The sequence below is a fragment of the Akebia trifoliata genome, chromosome 4, assembly GCF_017979445.1.
Source record: "Akebia trifoliata isolate Shusen 1 chromosome 4, ASM1797944v1, whole genome shotgun sequence".
Taxonomy (NCBI): domain Eukaryota; kingdom Viridiplantae; phylum Streptophyta; class Magnoliopsida; order Ranunculales; family Lardizabalaceae; genus Akebia; species Akebia trifoliata.
The window spans coordinates 44,679,949-44,703,625 of NC_141378.1; the positions used below are offsets into that span (position 1 = coordinate 44,679,949).

General features: G+C 35.7%; 3 protein-coding genes across 3 annotated transcripts in view; all 3 read right to left on the reverse strand.

Moving 5' to 3' along the window:
• Positions 1–23,677, reverse strand: part of LOC147405210 (putative disease resistance protein At5g66900) — a 57,303-nt gene that overhangs the window by 14,626 nt on the left and 19,000 nt on the right. The window lies entirely within an intron of this gene.
• On the reverse strand, positions 8,994–14,612 carry LOC147405211 (putative disease resistance protein At5g66900). The gene is made up of 5 exons (XM_086441427.1): positions 13,727–14,612; positions 12,252–12,655; positions 11,084–11,436; positions 10,327–10,541; positions 8,994–10,262 (listed from the first exon to the last, which is right to left on the reverse strand). The coding sequence occupies exons 1-5, from the start codon at positions 14,376–14,378 to the stop codon at positions 9,358–9,360; spliced, it is 2,529 nt and encodes an 842-aa protein (XP_086297553.1). The 5' UTR covers positions 14,379–14,612; the 3' UTR covers positions 8,994–9,357.
• LOC147405212 (putative disease resistance protein At5g66900) lies at positions 19,141–22,873 on the reverse strand. The gene is made up of 3 exons (XM_086437527.1): positions 22,741–22,873; positions 21,296–21,696; positions 19,141–20,545 (listed from the first exon to the last, which is right to left on the reverse strand). Exons 1-3 carry the CDS (start codon positions 22,871–22,873, stop codon positions 20,162–20,164), a joined length of 918 nt encoding a protein of 305 aa, XP_086293653.1. The 3' UTR covers positions 19,141–20,161.

The following is a 23,677-nucleotide window of genomic DNA, read 5'->3' on the forward strand; positions in this document are numbered from 1 at the left end:
GTTGTTTGGAGAATGAGTGTAGAGATGGTTGAAGAGGTAATGTGTTAGATTTGAGATGATGTGTAGTGTAAGAGGTAGCTTCAGGAGCCCTAAAGTCACACTCGTCATCTGGGATCATCACCGGAGGCAGTGGGTTCTGTGGTATATAGAGCGGAGGACCCTGATATATTGGCACAGTAGGAGGTGGGGTGGTTGTTTGTTGGTATGGTCGTATTTGCTCGGGGGGTTCGGGGTTTGACCCGGATGCTTGATGCTGAGCAGTTGCCTGTGCTTGCAGAAAATTGGTGCTACTCAAGACAGCCGCTAAGATTTGTTCCTGCCTTTTCGTGTTTCTAACAGCTTTGCTATCATTGCATTAGCTTCGGCCAGTTCATTTTTGTAGCAGGTTGTGGTTCATCTGAGTTACTCATAATTGATGAAGATGATCGGAGAAAGTATGGAGGCTTCTCAGGAAGTTTGTACTTTTTTCGTTTGGCCACCTGTGGGTACAGAGACCAAGTGTTACTATCTTATTTACAAAAAGGAAAATGCATGATGTTTTATTAGGTCTGGTAATTATTATGGGATGGTACTCAAAAATGGAAATTTAGTTAGGTGAGCTTGAAAACATGGTTCGTCAGCGCGGAGCTGGATTGTTTTTGAGAGAAAATAATTACATCAGCGCGAGGCTGGCATCGACACGGAGTCGGTTAAACGGTTTTGAAAAGAAATTACATCAGACGGAGCTGGCATCGACACGGAGTCGGTAAAACGGTTTGAAAGGAAATTACATCAGCACGGAGCTGGCCATCGACACGGAGTCGGTAAAACGGTTTGAAAAGAAATTACATCAGCAGCGGAGCTGGCATCGACACGGAGTCGTTATAAACGGTTTGAGAAGAAGTTACATCAGCACGGAGCTGGCATCGACACGGGTCGGTATAAATATTTTGAAAAGCAGTTACATCAGCACGGAGCTAGCATCGACACGGAGTCGGTAAAACATTTTGAAAAGAAGTTACATCAGCACGGAGCTGGCATCGACAGGGAGTCGGTAAGATATTTTGAAAAGAAGTTACATCAGCATGGAGCTGGCATCGACACGGAGTCGGTAAACGTTTTTGAAAAAGGTAATTTCATCAGCACGGGACTGGCATCGACACGGAGTCGGGAAACATTTTGGAAAAAGGTAATTTCATCAGCACGGGACTGGCATCGACACGGAGTCGGGAAAACATTTTGAAAAGAAATTTCTGAGATAAACTGAGTTAGAATAACCCGTATTTTTGGCAGCCCCCAATTCAGTTCTCTGAAATCATCGTCGGCCAGGCGGATCTCCAAGGAAGAGGCGGCGCACAATGGCACTCTTAAATCACCTTGTTCCCTGAATAGACGTAGTCTATCCCCCTCGTATCAACAGGGTAAGATCTTTCTAGGCACCGACTTTGATCAAGGACTGCAATTGGTGCTTTGTTAACATCCTTTTTTTTTTTTTTTTTTTGTTTTTTTTTTTTTTTTAAAAAAGTTGAATGTGTTTGAGTCGATTGATTGGTTGTTATTTTTATTAGATCATAGATGGATCATGAACTTGATTCGCTATGGGTCGTGGACTTGATTTGTTGTGGATCTGGATTGTGAATCCAGTTGAAGTGGATCTGGGTCGTAGACCCAGTTTGATTGGATCTGGGTCGTGGACCCAGTTGACATGGATCTGGGTCGTGGACCCAGTTTGATTGGATCTGGGTCGTGGACCCAGTTTGATTGGATCTGGGTCGTGGACCCAGTTTGATATGGATCTGGGTCGTGGACCCAATTTACATGGATCTGGGTCGTGGACCCAGTTGACATGGATCTGGGTCGTGGACCCAATTTACATGGATCTGGGTCGTGGACCCAGTTGACATGGATCTGGGTCGTGGACCCAGTTTGATTGGATCTGGGTCGTGGACCCAGTTTGATGCGGATCTGGGTCGTGGACCCAGTTGACATGGATCTGGGTCGTGGACCCAGTTTGATTGGATCTGGGTCGTGAACCCAGTTTGATGCGGATCTGGGTCGTGGACCCAATTTACATGGATCTGGGTCGTGGACCCAGTTTGATTGGATCTGGGTCGTGGACCCAGTTTGATGCGGATCTGGGTCGTGGACCCAGTTTAGAATGAATACTTCATGAAGGACAAGTTTGATTATGGTCGAAATCGATAGTGAGCCACGTTGGGCAAAATCCGTTTGGAGCGGGATCGATTACAAGTGGCAGGCCCTGAGTTTTCTAGTAAAGTGGATCATTTGATCATTTTCAAGCTTTAAAACTCAAAATTAAAAAAATTTCAAGAAGAAAAGTTGTTAAGACTGACGTAAGGAATGAAATAAGCAAAAAAAAAAAATTTTTTTTTTTTTTTTTTTTTTGGGGGGTCCGTTTTTCAAGTACGGACCTAAGACTTTTTCGCTGGTCCGTGCTTTAAGTACGGACCAGAATATCAAAAAAAATTTTCTTTTTTTTTTTTTTTTTTTTGGGTCCGTTCTTCATGCACGGACCTAACACTTTTTGGCTGGTCCGTGCTTCAAGTACGGACCAGAACATAAAAATTTCCACTAGTCCGTGCTTCAAGTACGGACCTAAGAACATTTGCCCAGTTCGTTTTCTAAGCACGGACTTGACAAAATTTCTTGAGTCCGTGCTTCAAGCACGGACCAGAACCTTTTCTGGCCTTCCTACTTTGCTCTGTTTTTTTATCCTCATCCCATTTTGGCCATGCTTTTCTGGATTTTGAGGCACATGGCCTCTGTTTTTTGGCTTGGGCCACAAAATGTAATTGTTTTTTTTTTTATTTTTTTTTTTTTTGATGATGCATATGATGACATGCAAAAAAAAAACAGATTTCCCCCTTTTACCTAGGGGGACACATAAATGAGAACAAAATATAAAAATCCTAAAATCTATACAACTTGCCATCGTGGGCTACAAGAAAAGCAATAAAATAAAGTTACAACACACACACGTGGGATGGATACGAAATTAAAATTTGAAAATCTTAGTGTCCTTTGTCTATTAGTTACGCTTTGATGCATGCGGTTTGTAGGTAGTTTTCCGGCTACCCATTCTTCAAACCTTGATGGACACCAAAGTGTACACATCTTAGGTTGGTGAATGGGGTGGATGTTCTCCTCCCAGCCACCCAAAATAGCGATCTCAGGGGCTTGAGAGTACCGGCATCCGGGGTTAGAAGTTTAAAGAGGAGGAGGGGTGGCTTATGCATAGGGGGTGGTGGATGCGTCGCATGTGCTGTGCATGCATTATGCGTGATTTGTATCCATCCTTACATCCTTTTCCAACATACATACAAAACCGAAATAAATAAATATTACAAGCATTCTCCAATGAAAATAAAAATAGAAAAAAGAGACATGAAAAAATGTTAGAAGGTAAACACAAATATGGAAATGAAAACACATTCTTTTTTTTTTTTTTTTTTAGAAATAATGACCGAATCAAGGAAGAGGGTCGGACCCACTAGTATGGTACTCCCCAGTGGAGTCGCCAAGCTGTGGACACGGGATTTTGAAACATTCTTCAAACATCCCTCCACTTGGAGTGTTTTGGAGTCGCCACCATCCAAATTGGTAAAGGGGTGTGAATGGTCACCCGGATTGGTGTTTTTGAAAAATCATGTCATTTTGACATCCTTTTGATGACTCTCGTAGAAATAGGTGCATGGTCCAACCTTTGACTCAAAGGTAAGGGGGTCCATTTATGGAGTAGGGAAGGTGTTAGGCACCCTACTCCATCCACGTAATGTGGTAACCTCGGATTCGGTTTTTTGAAATAAAAAGAAAATAAAAATGAAAGAAAGTCGATGTGTGCCCTCAAGTGTGAGGGACTTTCAATGTTGGCTTCAATCATTAAGGGCACCCTTATGTAGAAGGGGCCCTTTGGTGATCTAGCCCATGGTGGTGGGTGCAAATGTGTAAGAAAGGGGAAAGTAGAAGAGGGGATGTGGAGGGGGTGTTCCTTTTGTTGAACCCACCTTGTCCTCGAGTTGATCTTCAAATGTGCTTCCCTTGAGTTGACTTGGACTTGCTTGAAGTTGTGGAAGATTGAGTGGAGTTGAGAGTGAGGTGTTGAGAGTAGAGTGTTGAGATGAGATGAGAGAGGGTTGAGTGTAGTGAAGAGAGTAAAGTAGAAAGTTGTAGTGTTTTAAGGATTCTTTTTTTTAAATTCTCATTAGTTGTTGTATGGGGAGAATGGAGGGATTTTTATAGAGGTTGGAGAGATATTTTGAGGGTATAATGGGGTGAATGAAGAGAATAATGGATAATGGCATGGGTTTGAGAGGAAAGGGGTATGAAATTTAAGATGGAAATAAGGGTAGTTTTGTAATGAGGGAAATGGGTTATGTTTTAACCCAAATGGTTTGGATCTTACCCAAATCCATTTGGGTAGAGTGTTGGTGGGGTGAGATGAGTGATGGTTGATGGGTGTAAGAGAGTTGTTTGGAGAATGAGTGTAGAGATGGTTGAAGAGGTAATGTGTTAGATTTGAGATGATGTGTAGTGTAAGAGGTTGATTGGTTGGATTTTGGGAGAGGTGAAGGGATGAAGACATGTGGCAAATGGGGAGATGATGAGATTGGTTTGATTGTGATGGTGGTTAGATGATTAGAGAGAAGAGTATGGGAGGTATGGGTTGAGGTGATTTTATGGGAGTGTTTTAAGGGAAGTGATGGATAGATATGGGTTGTGATGTGGGTGGTTGATAGTGTTAGAGAATGGGGAATAGGTTAGGTTAGGGTAGGGTATGGGTTATGATGTTGGTGGTTGATGATGAAAGGATGGGGAATAGGTTAGGTTAGGTTAGGGTTATGGGTTGTTGAGTTGATTTTTGGAGGGAAGTGATGGAGTTGGTTAATGATGATGAGGGATGGGTAATAGGTTAGGTTAGGTTAGGATTATGGGTTGAGTTGATTTGGAGGGAAGGTGATGGAGTTGGTTAATGATGATGAGAGGATGGGTAATAGGTTAGGTTAGGGTAGGATTATGGGTTGAGTTGATTTTTGGAGGGAAGTGATGGAGTTGGTTAATGATGATGAGAGGATGGGTAATAGGTTAGTTCGGGTAGGGTATGGGTTATGATGTTGGTGGTTGATGATGAGAGGATGGGTAATAGGTTAGGTTAGGGTTAGGATTTTAGGATTATGGTTGAGTTGATTTTTGGAGGGAAGTGATGGAGTTGGTTGATTGATTAGATGAGGAGGGGGAAGGGGGGTGTGTGATGACATGTGTCATTTTTGTATTGAGTTGGTGATTGGTTTGATGTGATGATGATGGTTTGGATTGGGTTTGGGTAGTGAGTTGGGCTTTGGTTGGGTTGGGTTTAGGAAAGTAGTTTGGATTTTATGTGATGGGCTTAGGTTTAGATTGAATTGGGTTTATGTTGGATTGGGTTTAGGAGAATAGTTTGGGTTTTATGTGATGGGCTTAGCTTAGGTTGGGTTGTGTTGGATTGGATTGTAGAATAGGACGGGGCTTAGCTTAGGTTGGTTTCGGTGTGGGTAATTGGATGGGCTTGGGTTTAATGAGAGTGATGGGCTTAGGTAGAATAGTAGTGGGTTGAATTAAGGATTGTAGGAGCGTGGTGGTGGGTGTGCGGGTCCATGGGCTACATAAATGGCCTCGAACACTTATTAATTGAAAATGCATTGTATTTTTCGTAGGTTGGGCTTTGGGGCCCATCCCAATTTTCGATTTTTGGGGGCATCTTACGTCGAGGGCCCGCTCAAATTCGGGTGTCTACAGTGGGGATATGCCAAGTTTTTTTTATGGGTCCATTAGACCTTTAGAGATCTTAAGAACCTATAAATTAATCAAAATGCCGAATGTCGACGATTTGGACTTTTTGAGATCTATTAATGAATTTTATTAGAAAAGTCAAAATTTTAAATCTTTTTAAGTAGGGGTCCGTTCAAATTGGAATGTCTACAAGAGAGAAGATATTTAAAAAGAGTGAAAAAAGTAATAATGAAACCTTTAAGTGTAATTAGAGAATAATGGAAGTATAATCACATGATATTGAGATTTTGTTTTTGAAAAATAAGGGTTAATTTAGGGATATTCAAAAAATCCGGACATGAAAAACTGAACTGAGCCGATCTGATTATTTGTACTCGAAAATCGGATAGGAATCAATAATTTATCCGGACTAAACCGAACCAATTCTTATATGGTTGGTTTCAATTTAAGAGTTTGAAAACCGGATCGAACTCGGAATCAGACCAAAAAAATCCAATTACCCAAATCAAAACTCGAACGTTGACCTGGTCCTGACACACTTAATATTTAAGAAAACTCTTTAAATTTTAAAATCATTGAGATTAACCTTAAAGCCCAAGTGACCAACTTGGTCTTATATATATATATATATATATATATATATAATAATGAATTTAAATTAATATTTTGCAAAGTGGGACTTTAAATTAATATGTTTCATAGCATACTAGTGACAGCTTTATGCCTATTTCAAATTGAGAGTGCTTATGCTTATTTTAATAAAGTTGGTGTGGCAATAATTACTTAGAGACCACTAAGACTTTAGCTACAAATAATTTAATATATTATATAAGAGCCGTGAGCTTTGATTTAATTTAAAATAGTAGTAGAACACTGCACACATATAAGTTAATTAATATATTATATAAAGTGGCGTTCGAAGGTCCTAAAGAAAGCCAAACATTATGCCAAACATATATATTTTTTCCAATTTATGAGTAAAAAATTTCAGAATGGCTAATTTTTGGTGAGGATATTCTCCTCCTCAAAAATCAGATGGTCCACGATTACAAAAATCAGTTCATTCCAAAACTTTTAACCCCATCAAAAGTGATTTATAAAAATCGGATGGTCCACGATTCTTCAACTAGTAAACTAAGGTTAAAATTTTCGGAATGAGCTGATTTTTGGTGAGGATGATCTCCTCACCATGGAGATGGATTCACAAAAAAAAAAAAAAAAAATCCCATACTGAAACTTCTAACCCCTATTTTGAAAACAATGTTTGCCTCTCTTTAGGGCCTCCAAATACTTTTCATTATATGATAATGTTAGGCTTTAATTTAATATACACGAGCCACTAAATTTGACTTTAACAGTTTAACCTCTTATGAAAATGGATTGAAATCGGAGGTCCTAACCCGATTGATTGGTTTTTGGGTAAGGTTTTGGTTCACTAATATAAAATCGGTCAGAGTTGAACCCAGACCAGTCAGATCGGTCCAGATTTCGATATACCTCTGAACCAGACCAAAACTTGATCAATCGGTTCCAATTCGGGTTACTTGGTTGAACACTCCTAAGTTAATTTGTGTTTTAAACTCTCTTTTGGAAAAAAAAAAAAAAAAATATTGATCTATTTAATTTGGAAAAAAAAATAAAGCGTGAATAATTTGAAAAAGTTCAAAAAATCAAGAATTTTACAAAGAGTTAAATTGAATGGAAGTTTTAATCATTTTTTATATCATTCCAAAATTTCGATTATAATTCACGAATTATTCAAAGAATTACTAACTATACTAGACACATCGGGTTGTCCTCAATATCTTGCAAAACAAAATCCTTGGCTTTTGATCCTAAGATTGTTTCATGGACCACTTCATACGCAATAACACATGTGGTGGAAGGGTTCTCAATCAATCAAATTAATATGAAAAACATGTTCGAAAAAAAAAAAAAAAAAAAAAAAGAATACAACAAATTTATTATTAGGATTTGTCGTAAATTCAATGATTACATCCCCCAATTTTAGATAATCATTTCACCATTCTCACAAGTCCCAAGTATTACAATGTTCTGTTATCCGTAAGGCCTCTAACATAGCTCAAAAGGCCATTTCTTCCTTCCCCTCGTAAATGAATCATGATACTCTAACTACCCCACGTGGCACACCCAATCGACTCTCTTGATGTGACAAGTTCTGTTTTGAGGAATCATAGATCAATATGCCTCGGGATACTCAATTGCATTTTCCCATAAAAAATGTATCCCAAGGGAATCATGTATCCCGAGACGTATTGATCTATGATTTCTCAAAAAAAAAAAAAAGGTTATAAATCCAACAAAATAAATAAATACAACAAACTGGCCTCAAAAAAGAAAGGTTATAAATCCAATTAACAAAAGAGGGTAACTACTAAATAATAAATGATTTAAAATAGAAAAAATATTATATTGACGAAAGTAAAATTGCCATGAGCATTGTGTCTGCACAGAACCATGGAAACTTTTCCTTGAGATATGAGTGTTGTACATAATAAAAGCCAATGATTCTCTCCACACATAGTGTTGAAGGCAGTGTTGTAGAAAGTTAGTCTAGCATAACTCTAAACATATAATAGGAGAAATTATAAATTAAAAAAAATATTTTACAAAAAAGTAATATTTTTTTGGAATTTATTTCATGAACCAAAATGGACCTTTTAAAGGGCCGATTTTTTTTTTTAATTACAAAATTAAAATTTTGACCCTTTAAAGGTGGAATTTTTTTATGTTCATGTTGCATTTGTGTTACAAAAATGCTTTTGGAGTTTTGAATTTGTTATCTAACATACGTTGGAATGTATTCTAACACATCAATTTTAGGCATCCAAAAACATAATTTGATTGCACAAGATTATAGATGACAAAATGTTAAAAAGTTTGAACCAAAAAAATAAAAAATAAAAAATACTTTCCACCATTGAATTTTAATTTTAAATTTTGAAGTATGGTACAATTAGAAAATAAATATAGCAAAAAAGTGTCGAATGTTCCAAAATTATTTGACCCGACCAACCTGAATCAAATTATTTGGTTGGGTTGGGTTGGATCCGATTCTGGTTTTAGTAAAAGCAAAATGGTTTTGAAATCTATTAGATACTATCCTTTGTTCTAGGTGCCAACATAATTGTCATCAAAGATACCCCAAGAGCTTCGAATCATTTCATATTCCCAAGAATTACAGAAGAAAAACTTTTTAAATACCACAAATGAAATAACCATACTGAAAACAATTACAACATTGAGTATTATACAGAACAATGATCTCACAGAAAGGACCGCTAAATCCAATTTTAGAACTAATACATTATGACTAAAGTAACTTTCATTTTTAACTTCTACAAAATTTGACCACAGATGATGAAATTAATCTTTAAATTACAAGATGGATTTGTGGGACAAAATAGAAATCAACCAAAAAACCTTCTCATGGTTCATGAATCCAATAAACAAAATGTTACAGACAGGATTTTACATCCATGACGGTAAATAAATAGACAAAATACAACATCATTGTGGTCTGCAACATGAATTCTATTCCACCATTTAACTCTATCACAAATCATATCTTCATTTGTCGTCTACTTGTATATTCAGATCAGGGAGACACGTCGTGAGAGTTTTCCATAAGATGCCCATTTCTTCATTACAAATAACGTCCCTTAGATGCCTAAGATCCATGGCCGATATTGGCAATCGTCTCACACTTGGGCAGTGTCTCATGTCAAGCTTTTTCAAACTGCATAATTCACCTATCCCTTCAGGCATACTCTCCAAGTCAAAACACTTAGATATATCCAAAAACCTTAGCTTTCTAAGTATTCGAATTGAGTCCGGTAAACGTTTTAGACCCGTACAACCGCGCAGCCTTAAAACTTCTAATTCCATCAAATGTCCAATTTGTTCGGGTAATTCAATTAAATCATAACAGTTGGTGACACTGAGCTTCTTCAGGTGCCTGATCTTGCAGATTGCTCGAGGTAATGCTATCCAAACATGGCAATAGTCTATATCAATCTCAATGAGATTTGGAAATATACAGGATATGTTGTTGAGTTGCACACCAATGTGGGAAAGACACCCAAATAGTGATATTTTATGCATATTCTTCAATGGCTCTATGATTTTGTCGAGGGAAGGAAACATAATCCCCCCTAACCTTGATCTCTCTGCGATTTCTTCGATGGAATGAGACATAATCAAATCTAAACTTAATTTCTCTATGATTTCGTTGAGGAAAGTAAACATAATATTCTCTAATCTTAATCTCTTTAGTTGGGAAAGATAACAAAGAGAGGACTGCCCACTTAGTTTTGCAAGTTGATGAGATCCACAATATGAAATAATCAGAACCTTCAAATTGCTCATTTTCTCGATGAACCTCGGTAAGATGCAGTTGCTTGTTGAGAAACTCAAAAGCAAGACCTCCGCTTTAGGAAATTGCATCTTGCTCCATCCTGAAGAAAACACTCCGTCTGCAAAATGTATTCCATAAGTCGATGAAAAAATAATGAAGCAGTTCGGTGCAAATGAACAAACCTGTGTGGATACACACTAAGCGGGCATCAAAGGGTCGGTGATCTTGTTCACTCCAACCCTTGGGAATGTTGTCCTCTCTTAGGTCCATCATCAGTCTCTTTCTTTGGTTAATGTTTTGGCGATCCCGATTCTTGTAGATAGCCAATTCTCGGAGAAGATCATGTTGGGTAACACGTAGCTCAATAAGGTTTCCGTCAACCCCCCCTGCATCTTTTCTGATGAACAAAGAGAGATATTTATTTAAGACACATGTAGCTAACACCATGTCCAACCTATAGGTTGATGAGTATAGTACTAATAGCAATCAAGGAAATACAACCTATTTTAATTCTTCATTTATAATAACACATCACTTAGGAAAGTTTTGCAAAAATTGTAGTAGTCATTCTTCTGGTTAATACTGAACTAGAAGGTGGCATGTGTGGACGCACATGTATAAAAAAAAGGTTATTTGTAATTTAAAATATTGATTAAAGGGTTTTTGAAGATTACATAGTAAAAAAAGATACTTTCGTAATTTTGAAAATTAAGCAACATGATTAGATTGCAATGTTCTTGGTTTTTACCAAAATAACCCTGATTATATTAAATTTAGATATACAAATGGGGGCATTAATGGCCACTCAAATTTTAGTCTCAAACCACTTTTACTCCGCCTTCTCTCATTAAAATAGTAAAGATATGTATGTTAAATCAGTCTGCAGTATCATCAAACAATGAAAATCATCTATAGCAAATATGGAGAAGAGCAACATACCTAGCGTTTTCCTCCAGATTAATGAGATTTCGGGAGGATAGTTCAAGGAGGTTGACATAAGCATCATCTTCATCTAGTTCATAGAATTCAATCCAAATGTCTATAAGAACAGAAGCGGGGATCCTCTGGTCCTCGGAAAACAAACCAAAATCAAGGAAGCACTCTCGAACATCATCATCTAAGAAATCTAAACTGGTTGCAAGGCATTGAAGAAGATCCGTGTGTGTGTCGAAGATGAAGGAGTCTTTCCTCAATATTCTCTCAGTGCTTCTCCACTTCCTTGCAGGTTCTCCACGCAGTGAGCAAGCGATCACCTTAAGAGTCAGGGGTAGTCCCTTGCAACCACTTACTATCTATTATTTCATAGCAATCAAGTGCAATCTGTTATTTTCTTTTTGTAGCAATCATACAAGAAAAACAGTATACAAATAATACTAAGGAAGGGTATCACTAAATCTTAATTTGAACAAATCAAAATTCAATACTTAAGATAAAAAAAAAGAAAATCCAACGCTCATATTTGCACGGGTCAACTTTTAGAATTATTCGAAACAAGTAACATTTTCAGAAAACAAGGTGTGTGTGTGTGTGTGTGTGTAAGTATATATGTGTGTGCACAGTGGTGATTGTATGGATCCGTGTGTGCATGTGCATGCATGCTTTGAAACACAATATATGGAAGGACATCACTTTGAAACATTAAGTTGAATAAATCAAAAGTCAAATGTTCATTTCTCCAAGGGGGTGTACTTTCTTGAATTATTCGAGAGCATGTAACATTGGAAAAAACTTTGAAGGGCCCGTCCTATTTCAAAATTTTGGTAGAACCCTCTCATTTTGATTACATGTGGTATCTTCAAGGAGGTATCCCAAATATTAATAAAAAGTAGGGTTGTGAAATAAATACAAAAATCCATGTGTCATGTAACGAGGAGAGTTCCTCCAAAATTTTGAAGCAACCTGGCTGCTTCAAAGTCGGACTCTGTAACATATATTTTTTCAAAAAACAAGGTAGGCGTGTGGTGTGTGTGTGGATTTGTGCGTGCATGTGCACGTGTGTGAGTATTGTGGGGTTGATACCTAAGGTCCTACATGGAAATGGTGGTATTTCTTATGACTTGATGTATGTAGATTGTAAGTATACATGTATCACAGATAAATACAGTACCTCTTTCACACAATCTTCATCTGGTATCTCATAGCTTTCATCTTGCGGGAATGCCAAGTAACGAAAGAGACTCATGGAATCTGAGTCACTCAACATTTTCAAAGAATATTTAAAATCAAATAATTTATATTCAGTTCTTGATGTAACCAGTATCTTATGTCCTACAGTTCCGAACACAAACTTCTGAAGGAATGATTCTGACCATACATCGTCCAAGACCAACAATATGTGATCTCCTTCTTTTTGCTTCATCAAGGATCTTAACTGCTTCACTGCATCTTCGTCATTTTGAAATTTTAGAGACCCATTTTCATCGCCCAACCGTTCAAATAATCCATTTACGATCACTTTCAAGTCGGGCGAGCTTGAAACGGTTAAGAATAAGATGTTATCCTTGAATTTTGCTATAAAAAGAGAGCATTAGAAAGCTATTTAGTAAAAAGAAAAAAAAAAAAGTAACTTCGCGATAATCATAAATTGAAACGGGCATAACTTCACAATCATAAATAAGAATAACTATTACAACACCAATTCGAAAAGTTTATGACGAGAGCTCCAATGCAGAAAACGTCGAAGGCCATTTAGCACATTCATTATCATGAGAGAAAAAAAAATGCTACGAAGTGTCACTTAGCGAAGTGGTAAGATGTGTGGAAAGTTGTTCCCACATCTTTAGCTTCAAACCCCCTTAAACCCATACTTCTTATAAACCACTAACCCATCTTTACCGATAAAAAAAAAAGTTGTTTCAAGGGTTAAAACGCATTTTTAAGTCAACTCTATGGGTTGAATATGGCTTAATATCCTGACTCAACTCAAATGTAGGTCAGATAAGGATCCTTCCAGATTCGAATGTATATAATGGGAAACTAAAATTCTATTACAAGCTTCCAAAGAAGTAATTTGTAGTCTGGATTTGTTTTAGAAAGTCATTAGTAAGTATTCTAGTGTTAGTAGAGGAAAGTTAAACGGAATAGATTTTTTTTATAGAAAGTTTTAGTACTTTAGATTAGTAGAAGTGGAGCCAAATTACAAGTTTTGAAAATCTATTAAAATGATAGTGAGAGACAAGGTTTAAAATATCATATTGATTGAATGTTCTAATTAATGAAAATATCAATACGATATCAATCGATACAATCCAATACATACCTGAAACATTCAATGTTTCATATTGGCTCGGCTGATATCGATGCGTATCAACAGATACATTCCAATATTTTAAACCATAGTGAGAGATACATTTTGCAACATCTAGACTATCAATAGAACCTAAGCTTTCTTAGAATAATTCTCTTGTTTTCTTTGTGGATTCAAGGTCCTTTATCAAAGATGAATAAAGTGATCTTCTCCTTCTTTTCACCACGATTCAATTGGGTATAAAATTCAATGTGAAAATTTTTAATCTACTAAGGAAAACTAACAAACCATAAGTTAAAGAAATGTTTTTCAAAATTTTGAATAGATATATATACCTTTCACTTGTTCGTCTTGACAAAGCTTAGCAGCCAATGTAGTCTTCCCAGATCCACCAAGTCCGCACAATCCGATTATACTCACGTCGTCTTTAAACAACTCCGTCTTCAATTCTTTAATTCGCACATCCATTCCAACAGAAAAATTAGGAATTTCAGGAACTGCACACCAACATCTGATCCGATCCACATTTCCACTCGTAACACTTTTCTCTATCAAATTCAATTGTTCCGGTTTCCTAATCGCTTCCTGGAAATTGACCAAAATCTGTTTCGTATCTCTCCAAATCTCAGCGTTTACATTCAAACCAAAAAACCGAACTAAAGAATCATCTAATTGTAGTAATCTCTTCGAATACCGATACTTATGGTAGAAATCCCAACTCTTAATCTTCGAACATTTATGAACCAAATCTTTCCCTTTCTCCAATTCTCCAATTAATCTATTGATTTCAGTCCTTCTTGGATCATTTAATTCTCCATCTAACCGTTTAATCTCTTCGATTGTGGGATTTATAGTTTCTAGAGTAGATTGGAGTCTTTCCATGACAGATTTGAAGATGAAGATCTTATCTTTCTTATCTAAGATTGCTTTCAACAGCTCTCCTACAACTGCACCTAACGCAGCTCCTCCTACAAGCTCCAACGCCATTTTTAATTCTTCTCAAAAATCACTTACATGGTCACAATTTAACAAGTGTCATATTTTCCATTGTGATTTGTTTATATACAACGAAATAGAAATACAACAACAAAGTGAAGTTGATTTGAGTACATAATGGTCTGACCTAAAAGTTTGCTTCCTACTTCCCACCAAGAAAGAAAGAAAGAAAGAAACTTTTCTTTCGTATCGCTCACATTTCCACTCACTAACACTTGTTTCCTACAAATGGGCCAAAATCCGTTTAGGAAATTGCTTCCCACTTCCCACGAAAGAAAGAAAAAAACTTTTCTCCACTCGTTTTTTCTTTTCTTTTCTTTCTTCTACATTTATCAACATCTCCACTGACACCGACACAGACACAAAGCTTACGTGTCAAAAACAAAATTAACATAAATTCTAATCCAACCATTGAAGTATTATCACATTATATTGAGATTTCGTTTTAAAAAAATAAGGGTTAATTTAAGGATGTTCAAAAAATCCAGACATGGAAAATTGGATCGAATCGAACGGATTATTTGTACTTGAAAATCGGACCAGAATCGATAATTTATTCGGACTGAGATTGAACACAGAACCAGACAGGAAAAATCCAATTACCCGAACTAAAACCCCACTGGACCTGACATATTTAATATTTAAGAAAACATTTTAGATTTTTAAATCATTGAGATTAACACTAAAGCACATGTGACCAACTTGGTATCTTATACATATAATAATGAATTTAAATTAATATATTGCCAAGTGGGGCTTTAAATTAATATGTTTCACAGCATACCAACGGCTTTATGCCTATTTTAATAAAGTTGGTGCGGCAATAGTAACTCTCGTAATTTAATATACTTAAAGACCGTTAAGATTTGAACTTCAAATAATTTAATATATTATACAAGAGCCGTTAGCTTTGATTTAATTTAAAATAGTGGTAGAACACTACACACATTTAAGTTAATTAATATATTATATAAGAGTGGTGCTCGGAGGCCCTAAAGAGAGTCAAATATATTTTTTTTTCTCAATTTATGGGTTAAAAGTTTCGGAATGGACTGATTTTTGGTGATGATGTTCCCCTCCTCAAAAATCAGACGGTCCACGATTCTTCAACTTGTAAACTAAGGTTAAAAATTTCAGAATGAACTAATTTTTTGTGAGGATGATCTCCTCACCATAGAGATGGATTCACAAAAAAACATCTCATTCAGAAACTTCTAACCCCTATTTTGAGAAATGTTTGGCACAATATTTGCTTTTCTTTAGGGCCACCGAACGCTTTCCATTATATAATAGTGCTAGGCTTTAATTTAATATTCACGAGCCACTAAATTTGACTTTAACAATTTAACCTCTTGTGAAAATTGGATTGAAATCGGAGGTCCTAACCCGATTGATTGATTTTTGGGTAAGGTTCGGGTTCACTAATATAAAATTGGTCAGAGTTGAATCCGGACCGATCAATCGGTCTAGGTTTCGGTATGCCCTTGAACTAGACAAAAACCTGATCAATCGGTTTTGGTTCGGGTTATCTGGGTGAACACCCCTAAGTTAATTTATGTTTTAAACTCTCTTTTGCAAAAATAAAAAATAAAAAATTGATTTTTTTAATTTGGGAAAAAATATAAAATATGAATAATTTGAAAAAATTCAAAAAATCAAGAATTTTTACAAGGAGTTGAATTGAATGGAAGTTTTAATCATTTTTTACATCATTCCTAAATTTTAATTATAATTCACGAATTATTCAAAGAATTACTAACTATACTAGACACAACGAATTGTCCACAATATCTTGCAAAACAAAATCCTTGGCTTTTGATCCTAAGATTCTTTCATGTGTTGACCACTCCATATGCAATTACACATCTGGTGCAAGGGTTCTCAATCAATCAAATTAATATAAAAAACATGTTTGAAAAAAAAAAAAAATACTACAAATTTATTAATAGGGTCTGTCATAAATTCAATGACTACATCCCCGAATTTTAGAGAATCATTTCACCATTCTAACAAGTCCCAAGTATTACAATGTTCTGTTTATTTGTAAGGCCTCTAACATAGCTCTAAGACCCAGTTTCTTCCTGACCTACCCAAAGATTAATGTCTCCTTAAATAAATGAATCAAGATAATCTTACTATCCCACGTGACACACACCCATCCACTCTCTTGACGTGACAAGCTCTTTTTTGAAGAATCATAGATCAATATGCCTCGAGATACTCAACTGCATATTCTCGTAAAAAATGCATCCTGAGGGAATCAAGTATCCTGAGACATACTGATCTATGATTCCTAAAGAAAAAAAAGTTTATAAATCCAGCAAACTAAATATATACAACAAACTAACCCCAAAAAGGAAAGGTTATAAATCCAATTAACAAAAGAGGGTAACTACTAAATAATAAATGATTTAAAATAGAAAAAATATTATACTGAAAAAAATAAAATTGACATGAGCATTGTGTGTGCACAGAACCATAGAAACTTTTCCTTGAGATACGAGTGTTGTACATAAAAACCAATGGTTCTCTGCACACATAGTGTTGAAGGCAGTGTTGTAGAAAGTTAGTCTAGCATAATATAATAGGGGGGAATTATAAAAAAGAATCTATTAAAAAAAATATTTTGTAAAAAAAGTAACATTTTGTTTTGGAATTTATCAAAAGAAATCAAAATCGACTTTTTAAGGGGCCGATTTTTTTTTAAATTAAAAAATTAAAATTTCGACCCTTTAAATGTCGAAATTTTCTTATATTCATATTGCATTTGTATTACAAAAATGCCCTTCGAGTTTTGAATTTGTTACCTAGCATACGTTGGAATGTATTCTAACACATCAATTTTTGGCATCCAAAAATATAATTTGATTGCACAAGATTATAGATGACAAAATGTTAAAAAATTTTGAAAAAAAAAAAATACTTTCCACCATTGAATTTTAGTTTTAAATTTTGAAGTATAGTAGCCATCATTTTTCAATAAGTATGATCAAGCTGAAAACAAATTGTTTTTTTTAATGTTTTCTTCTGCATATGAGTTTTCCCATAAAATATGCAAGGCTGTGGTGTTAGATTTCTAATTTGATAATCCATATGGGCCCAACATTCATTAGTGAGATTTTAAATCTTACTAAGTTAGTCACCCTAGATTAATTCATAAAGTAAGCTCGAATTTTTGGCCGTTAAATTGGTTTTATTAGGTTTATCCCCTAGCAAAATGCAAGCTAGGTTTACCCCTTTTGACTGGAAGTCTACCTTGCGTTTCCTTGGTGATTTGATGGTTTAAATTTTGAATTTTTTTTTCTTCAAATACTAAAATTACTAAATCAAAATTTGGAAATAAAAAAAAAAAAAAATTCAAAATTTTACTGTTAAATCGTCAAGAAAAAGCAATGTTGAATTACAGTACAAAAAGTAAACCTAATATCACCAATTTAACAGAGGGTGTTTCTAAAATACCCCAAATTGAGCCATGTATTTTGGATTAAAAACCTCACCCCAGTAGTATGAATCTGCAACTTCCTTGAATCAACAACAATAGGGCTTTCTTTCAAAGACACACATGGTACAATTACAAAAAAAATAGCAAAAAAGTGTCGAATGTTCCAAAATTATTTGACCCGACCAACCCGATCAAGTTATTTGGTTGGGTAGTCTGGTTTTAGTAAAAGCAAAATGGTTTTGAAATCTATTAGATACTATCCTTGGTTCTGGGACATTCTATTGGTGCCAACATAATTGTCATCAAAGATACCCCAAGAGCTTCGAATCATTTCATATTCCCAAGAATTACAGAAGAATAACTTTTTAAATGCCACAAATGTAATAACCATACTGAAAACAATTACAACATTTGAGTATTATACAGAACAATGATCTCACAAAAAGGACCACTAAATCCAATTTTAGAAGTAATACGTTATGACTAAAGTAACTTTCATTTTTAACTTCTACAAAATTTGACCACAAAGGATGAAATTAATCTTTAAATCACAACATGGATTTGTGGGACAATAGAAATCAACCAAAAAACCTTCTCATGGTTCATGAATCAAATAAACAAAATGTTACAGACAGGATTTTACATCCATGACGGTAAATAAATGGACAACATTCAATGTCATTGGGGTCTGCAACATGAATACTATTCCACCATTTAACTCTATCTCAAACCATAACTTCATTAGTCGTGTCTACTTGTTTATTCAGATCAGGGAGACACGTCGCGAGAGTTTTCCATAAGATGCCCATTTCTTCATCACAAATAGGGACCTTTAGATGCCTAAGATCCATGGCCGATTTTGGCAATCGTCTCACATTTGGGCAGTCTTTCATGTTAAGCTTTTTCAAATTGCATAATTCACCTATCCCTTCAGGCATACTCTCCAAGTATAAACACCCAGATACATCCAAAAACCTTAGCTTGCTAAGTATTCGAATTGAGTCCGGTAAACGTTTTAGACCCCAACAACCGTGCAGCCTTAGAACTTCTAATTCCATCAAATCTCCAATTTGTTCAGGTAATTCATATAATGCAAGACAGTTGGTGATACTGAGCTTCTTCAGGTGTCGGATCTTGCAGATTGATTCAGGTAATACATTCTCAAAATCGTAATAGTCTATATCAATCTCATTGAGATTTGGACATATACTGATATTTTCTGAAACATTTTTGAAAATACACCCCCCCCCCCCCCACTAGTGATATTTTCTGCATATTCTTCGATGGCTCTATGTTTTTGTCGAGGGAAACAAAGTAAGAATTCTCTATCCTTAATCTCTTTAGTTGGGATAGGTCACAAAGAGAGGACAGCCCACTTAGATCTGTAGATAGGTGAGGTCTATAATATGAAATAATCAGAACCTTCAAATTGCTCATTTTCTCGATGAACCTTGGTAAGATGTCCGTTGTTGAGAAACTCAAAAGCATGACCTCCGCTTTAGGAAATTGCATCTTGCTCCATCCTGAAGAATACATTCTTCCTGCAAAATGTACTCCATAAGTTGATGAAACAACAGTGAAGCAGTTCGGTGCAAATGAACAAACCTGTGCGGATAGCACTAAGCGGGTATCAAAGGGTCGGTGATCTTGTTCACTCCAACTCTTGGCAATGTTGTCCTCTCTTAGGTCCATCATCAGTCGCTTTCTTTGGTTTATGTTTTGACGATCCTGACTCTTATAAATAGCCAAATCTCGGACAATATCATGTTGAGTAACAAATAACTCATTCAAGTTTCCGTCAATCTTCCCTGCATCTTCTCTGATGAACAATGAGAGATATGTTTATTTAAGATACGTATAGCTGACACCATGTCCAACCTATCGGTTGATGAATACAGTACTAATAGCAATCAAAGAAATACAACCGATTTTAATTCTTCATTTATAATAACACATCACTTAGGAAAGTTTTGCAAAAATTGTAGTAGTCATTCTTGTAGTTAATACTGAACTAAAAGGTGGCATGTGCAAACGCACATGTATAAAAAAGGTTATTTGTAATTTAAAATATTGATTAAAGGGTTTTTGAAGATTACAAAATATAAAAAAAACACTTTTGTAATTTTGAAAATTAAGCAACGTAATTAGGTTGCACTGTTCTTGATTTTTACCAAAATGACCCTGATTATATTAAATTTAAATATAAAAATGGGGACATTAATGGCCACTCAAATTTTGGTTTCAAACAACTTTTACTCCGCCTTCTCTCATTATAATAGTAAAGATATGTATGTTAAATCAGTTTGCAGTATCATCAAACAATGAAAATCATCTATAGCAAAATATGGAGAAGAGCAACATACCTATCATTTTCCTCTAGAATAACGAGATCTCGAGAGGATAGTTCAAGGAGGTTGGCATAAGCATCATCTTCATCTAGTTCATAGAATTCAACCCAAATGTCTATAAAAACAGAAGCGGGGATCCTCTGGTCCTCGGAAAACAAACCCAAATCAAAGAAGCACTCTCGAACATCATCATCTAAGAACTCTAAACTGGTTGCAAGACATTCAAGAAGTTCCTTGTGTGCGTCGAAGATGGAGGAGCCTTCCCCAAATTTTCTCTCCATCCTTCTCCACATCCTTGTAGATTCTCCAAATAGTGAGGAAGCGATCACCGTAAGAGTCAGGGGTAGTCCCTTGCAACGTCTTACTATCTATCATTTGATAACAATCAAGTACAATCTGTTATTTTCTTTTTGTAGAAATCATACAAGAAAAAACAGTATGCACATACTACTAAGGAAGGGCATCACTAAATATTAATTTGAATAAATCAAAATTCAGTAGTTATAATAATAAAAAAAATGAAAATCCAATGCTCATATTTGCAGAGGTCAACATTTTGAATTATTCGAAACATGTACCATTTTCAGAAAACGAGTGTGCGTGTGTGTGTAAGTATATACGTGTGTGCACAGTGGTGATTCTATGGATCCGTGTGTGCATGTGCATGCATGCTTTGAAACACAATATATGGAAGGACATCACTTTGAAACATTAAGTTGAATGAATCAAAAGTCAATGTTCATTTCTGCAAGGGGTGTACTTTCTTGAATTATTCGAGAGCAAGTAACATTGGAAAAAACTTTGAAGGGCCATTTTGATTACATGTGGTATCTTCAAGGACGTATCTCAAATATTAATAAAAGGTAGCGTCGTGAAATAAATACAAAAAACCATGTGTCATGTTACGTGGAGGGTTCCTCCAAAATTTTGAAGCAACCTTTTTTCAGAAAACAAGGTAGGTGTGTGGTGTGTGTGTGGATTTGTGCGTGCTTGTGCACGTGTGTGAGTGTGAGTATTGTGGGGTTGATACCTAAGGTTCTACATGGAAATGGTGGTATTTCTTATGACTTGATGTATGTAGATTGTAAGTATACATGTATCACAGATAAAAACAATACCTCTTTCACACAATCTTCATCTGGTATCTCATAGCTTCCATCTTGCGGGAATGCCAAGTAACGAAAAAGACTCATGGAATCTGAGTCACTCAACATTTTCAAAGAATATGTAAAATCATATAATTTATATTCAGTTCTTGATGTAACCAGTATCTTATGTCGTACAGTTCCGAACACAAACTTCTGAAGGAATGATTCTGACCATACATCATCCAAGATCAACAATATGTGATCTCCTTTCTGCTTCATCAAAGATCTTAGCTGCTTCACTGCATCTTCGTCATTTTGAAATTTTAGAGACCCATTTCCACCGCCCAACCGTTCAAATAATCCATTTACGATGACTTTCAAGTCAGGCGAGCTCGAAACGGTTAAGAATAAGATGTTATCCTTGAATCTTGCTATAAAAAGAGAGCATTAGAAAGCTATTTAGTAAAAATAAAAAAAATAAAAACTTCGTGATAATCATAAATTGAAACGGGCATAACTTCACAATCATAAATAAGAATAACTATTACAACACCAAAAGTTTATGACGAGCACTCCAACGAGGAGAACGTCGAAGGCCATTTAACACATTCATTATCATGAGAAGAAAAAAAACGCTACGAAGTGTCACTTAACAAAGTGGTAATTTTGGACCGATATTCAAACCCCCTTGAACCCATACTTCTTATAATAACCACTAACCCATCTTTACCGATAAAAAAAAGTTGTTTCAAGGGTTAAAACGCATTTTTAAGTCAACTCTATGGGTTGAATATGGCTTAATATCCTGACTCAACTAAAATGTAGGTCAGATAAGGATCCTTCCAGATTCGAATGTATATAATGGTAAACTAAAATTCCATTACAAACTTCCAAAGAAGTAATTTGGAGTCTGGATTTGTTTTAGAAAGTCATTAGTAAGTATTCTAGTGTTAGTAGAGAAAATTTAAACAGAATAAATTTTTTTTATAGAAAGTTTTAGTATTTTAGATTAGTAGAAGTGGAGCCAAATTACAAGTTTTGAAAATCTATTAAAATGATGGTGAGAGACAAGGTTTAAAATATCATATTGATCGAATGTTCTGATTAATGAAAATATCAATACAGTATCAATCGATACAATCCAATAGATACCTAAAACATTCAATCTTTCATATTGGCTCGACTGATACCAATACGTATCGACAGATACATTCCAATATTTTAAACCATAGTGAGAGATACATTTTGCAACATCTAGACTATCAATAGAACCTAAGTATTCTTAGAATAATTCTCTTGCTTTCTTTGTGGATTCAAGGTTCTTTATCAAAGATGAATAAAGTGATATTCTCCTTCTTTTCACCACGATTCAATTGGGTATAAAATTCAACGTGAAAATTTTGAATCTACTAAGGAAAACCAACAAACCATAAGTTAAAGAAATGTTGTTCAAAATTTTGAATAGATATATATACCTTTCACTTCTTCGTCTTGACAAAGCTTAGCAGCCAATGTAGTCTTCCCAGATCCACCAAGTACGCACAATCCGATTATACTCATGTCGTCTTTAAACAACTCCGTCTTCAATTCTTTAAGTCGCACATCCATTCCAACAGAAAAATTAGGAACATGGTTTCTAAACTCGTCCGAGACCGAGACGTATAGCCCGAGTTAACTCGGTATCAGAGCTGAACGAGACCAACTCACAAAGTCATTTTTTTGACCGAGTTTTACATCTCACGTACAATTTTTCGAGTTATCTCACGAGACGTCTCAAACGTATCGGAAAACTCGTCCGAGACGACTCGGTATCGGAGTTGAACGAGACAAGACGCAATACTGAGTTTAAAAACCATGATTAGGAATTTCAGGAACTGCACACCAACATTTGATCCGATCCACATTTCCATTCGTAACACTTTTTTCTATCAAATTCAATTGTGCCGGTTTCCTAGTCGCTTCCTGGAAATTGACCAAAATCTGTTTCGTATCTCTCCAAATCTCAGCGTTTACATTCAAACCAAAAAACCTAACTAAAGAATCATCTAATTGTTCTAGTCTCTTCGTATACCGATACTTACGAAAGTAATTCCAACTCTTAATCTTCGAACATTTATGAACCAAATCTTTCCCTTTCTCCAATTCTCCAATTAATCTATTGATATCAGTCCTTCTTGGATCATTTAATTCTCCATCTAACCGTTTAATCACTTCGATTGTGGGATTTATAGTTTCTAGAGTAGATTGGAGTCTTTCCATGACGGATTTGAAGATGAAGATCTTATCTTTCTTATCTAAGATTGCTTTCAAACAGCTCTCCTACAACTGCACCTAACGCAGCTCCTCCTACAAGCTCCAACGCCATTTTTAATTCTTTTCGAAAATCACTTACAAGGTCACAATTTAACAAGT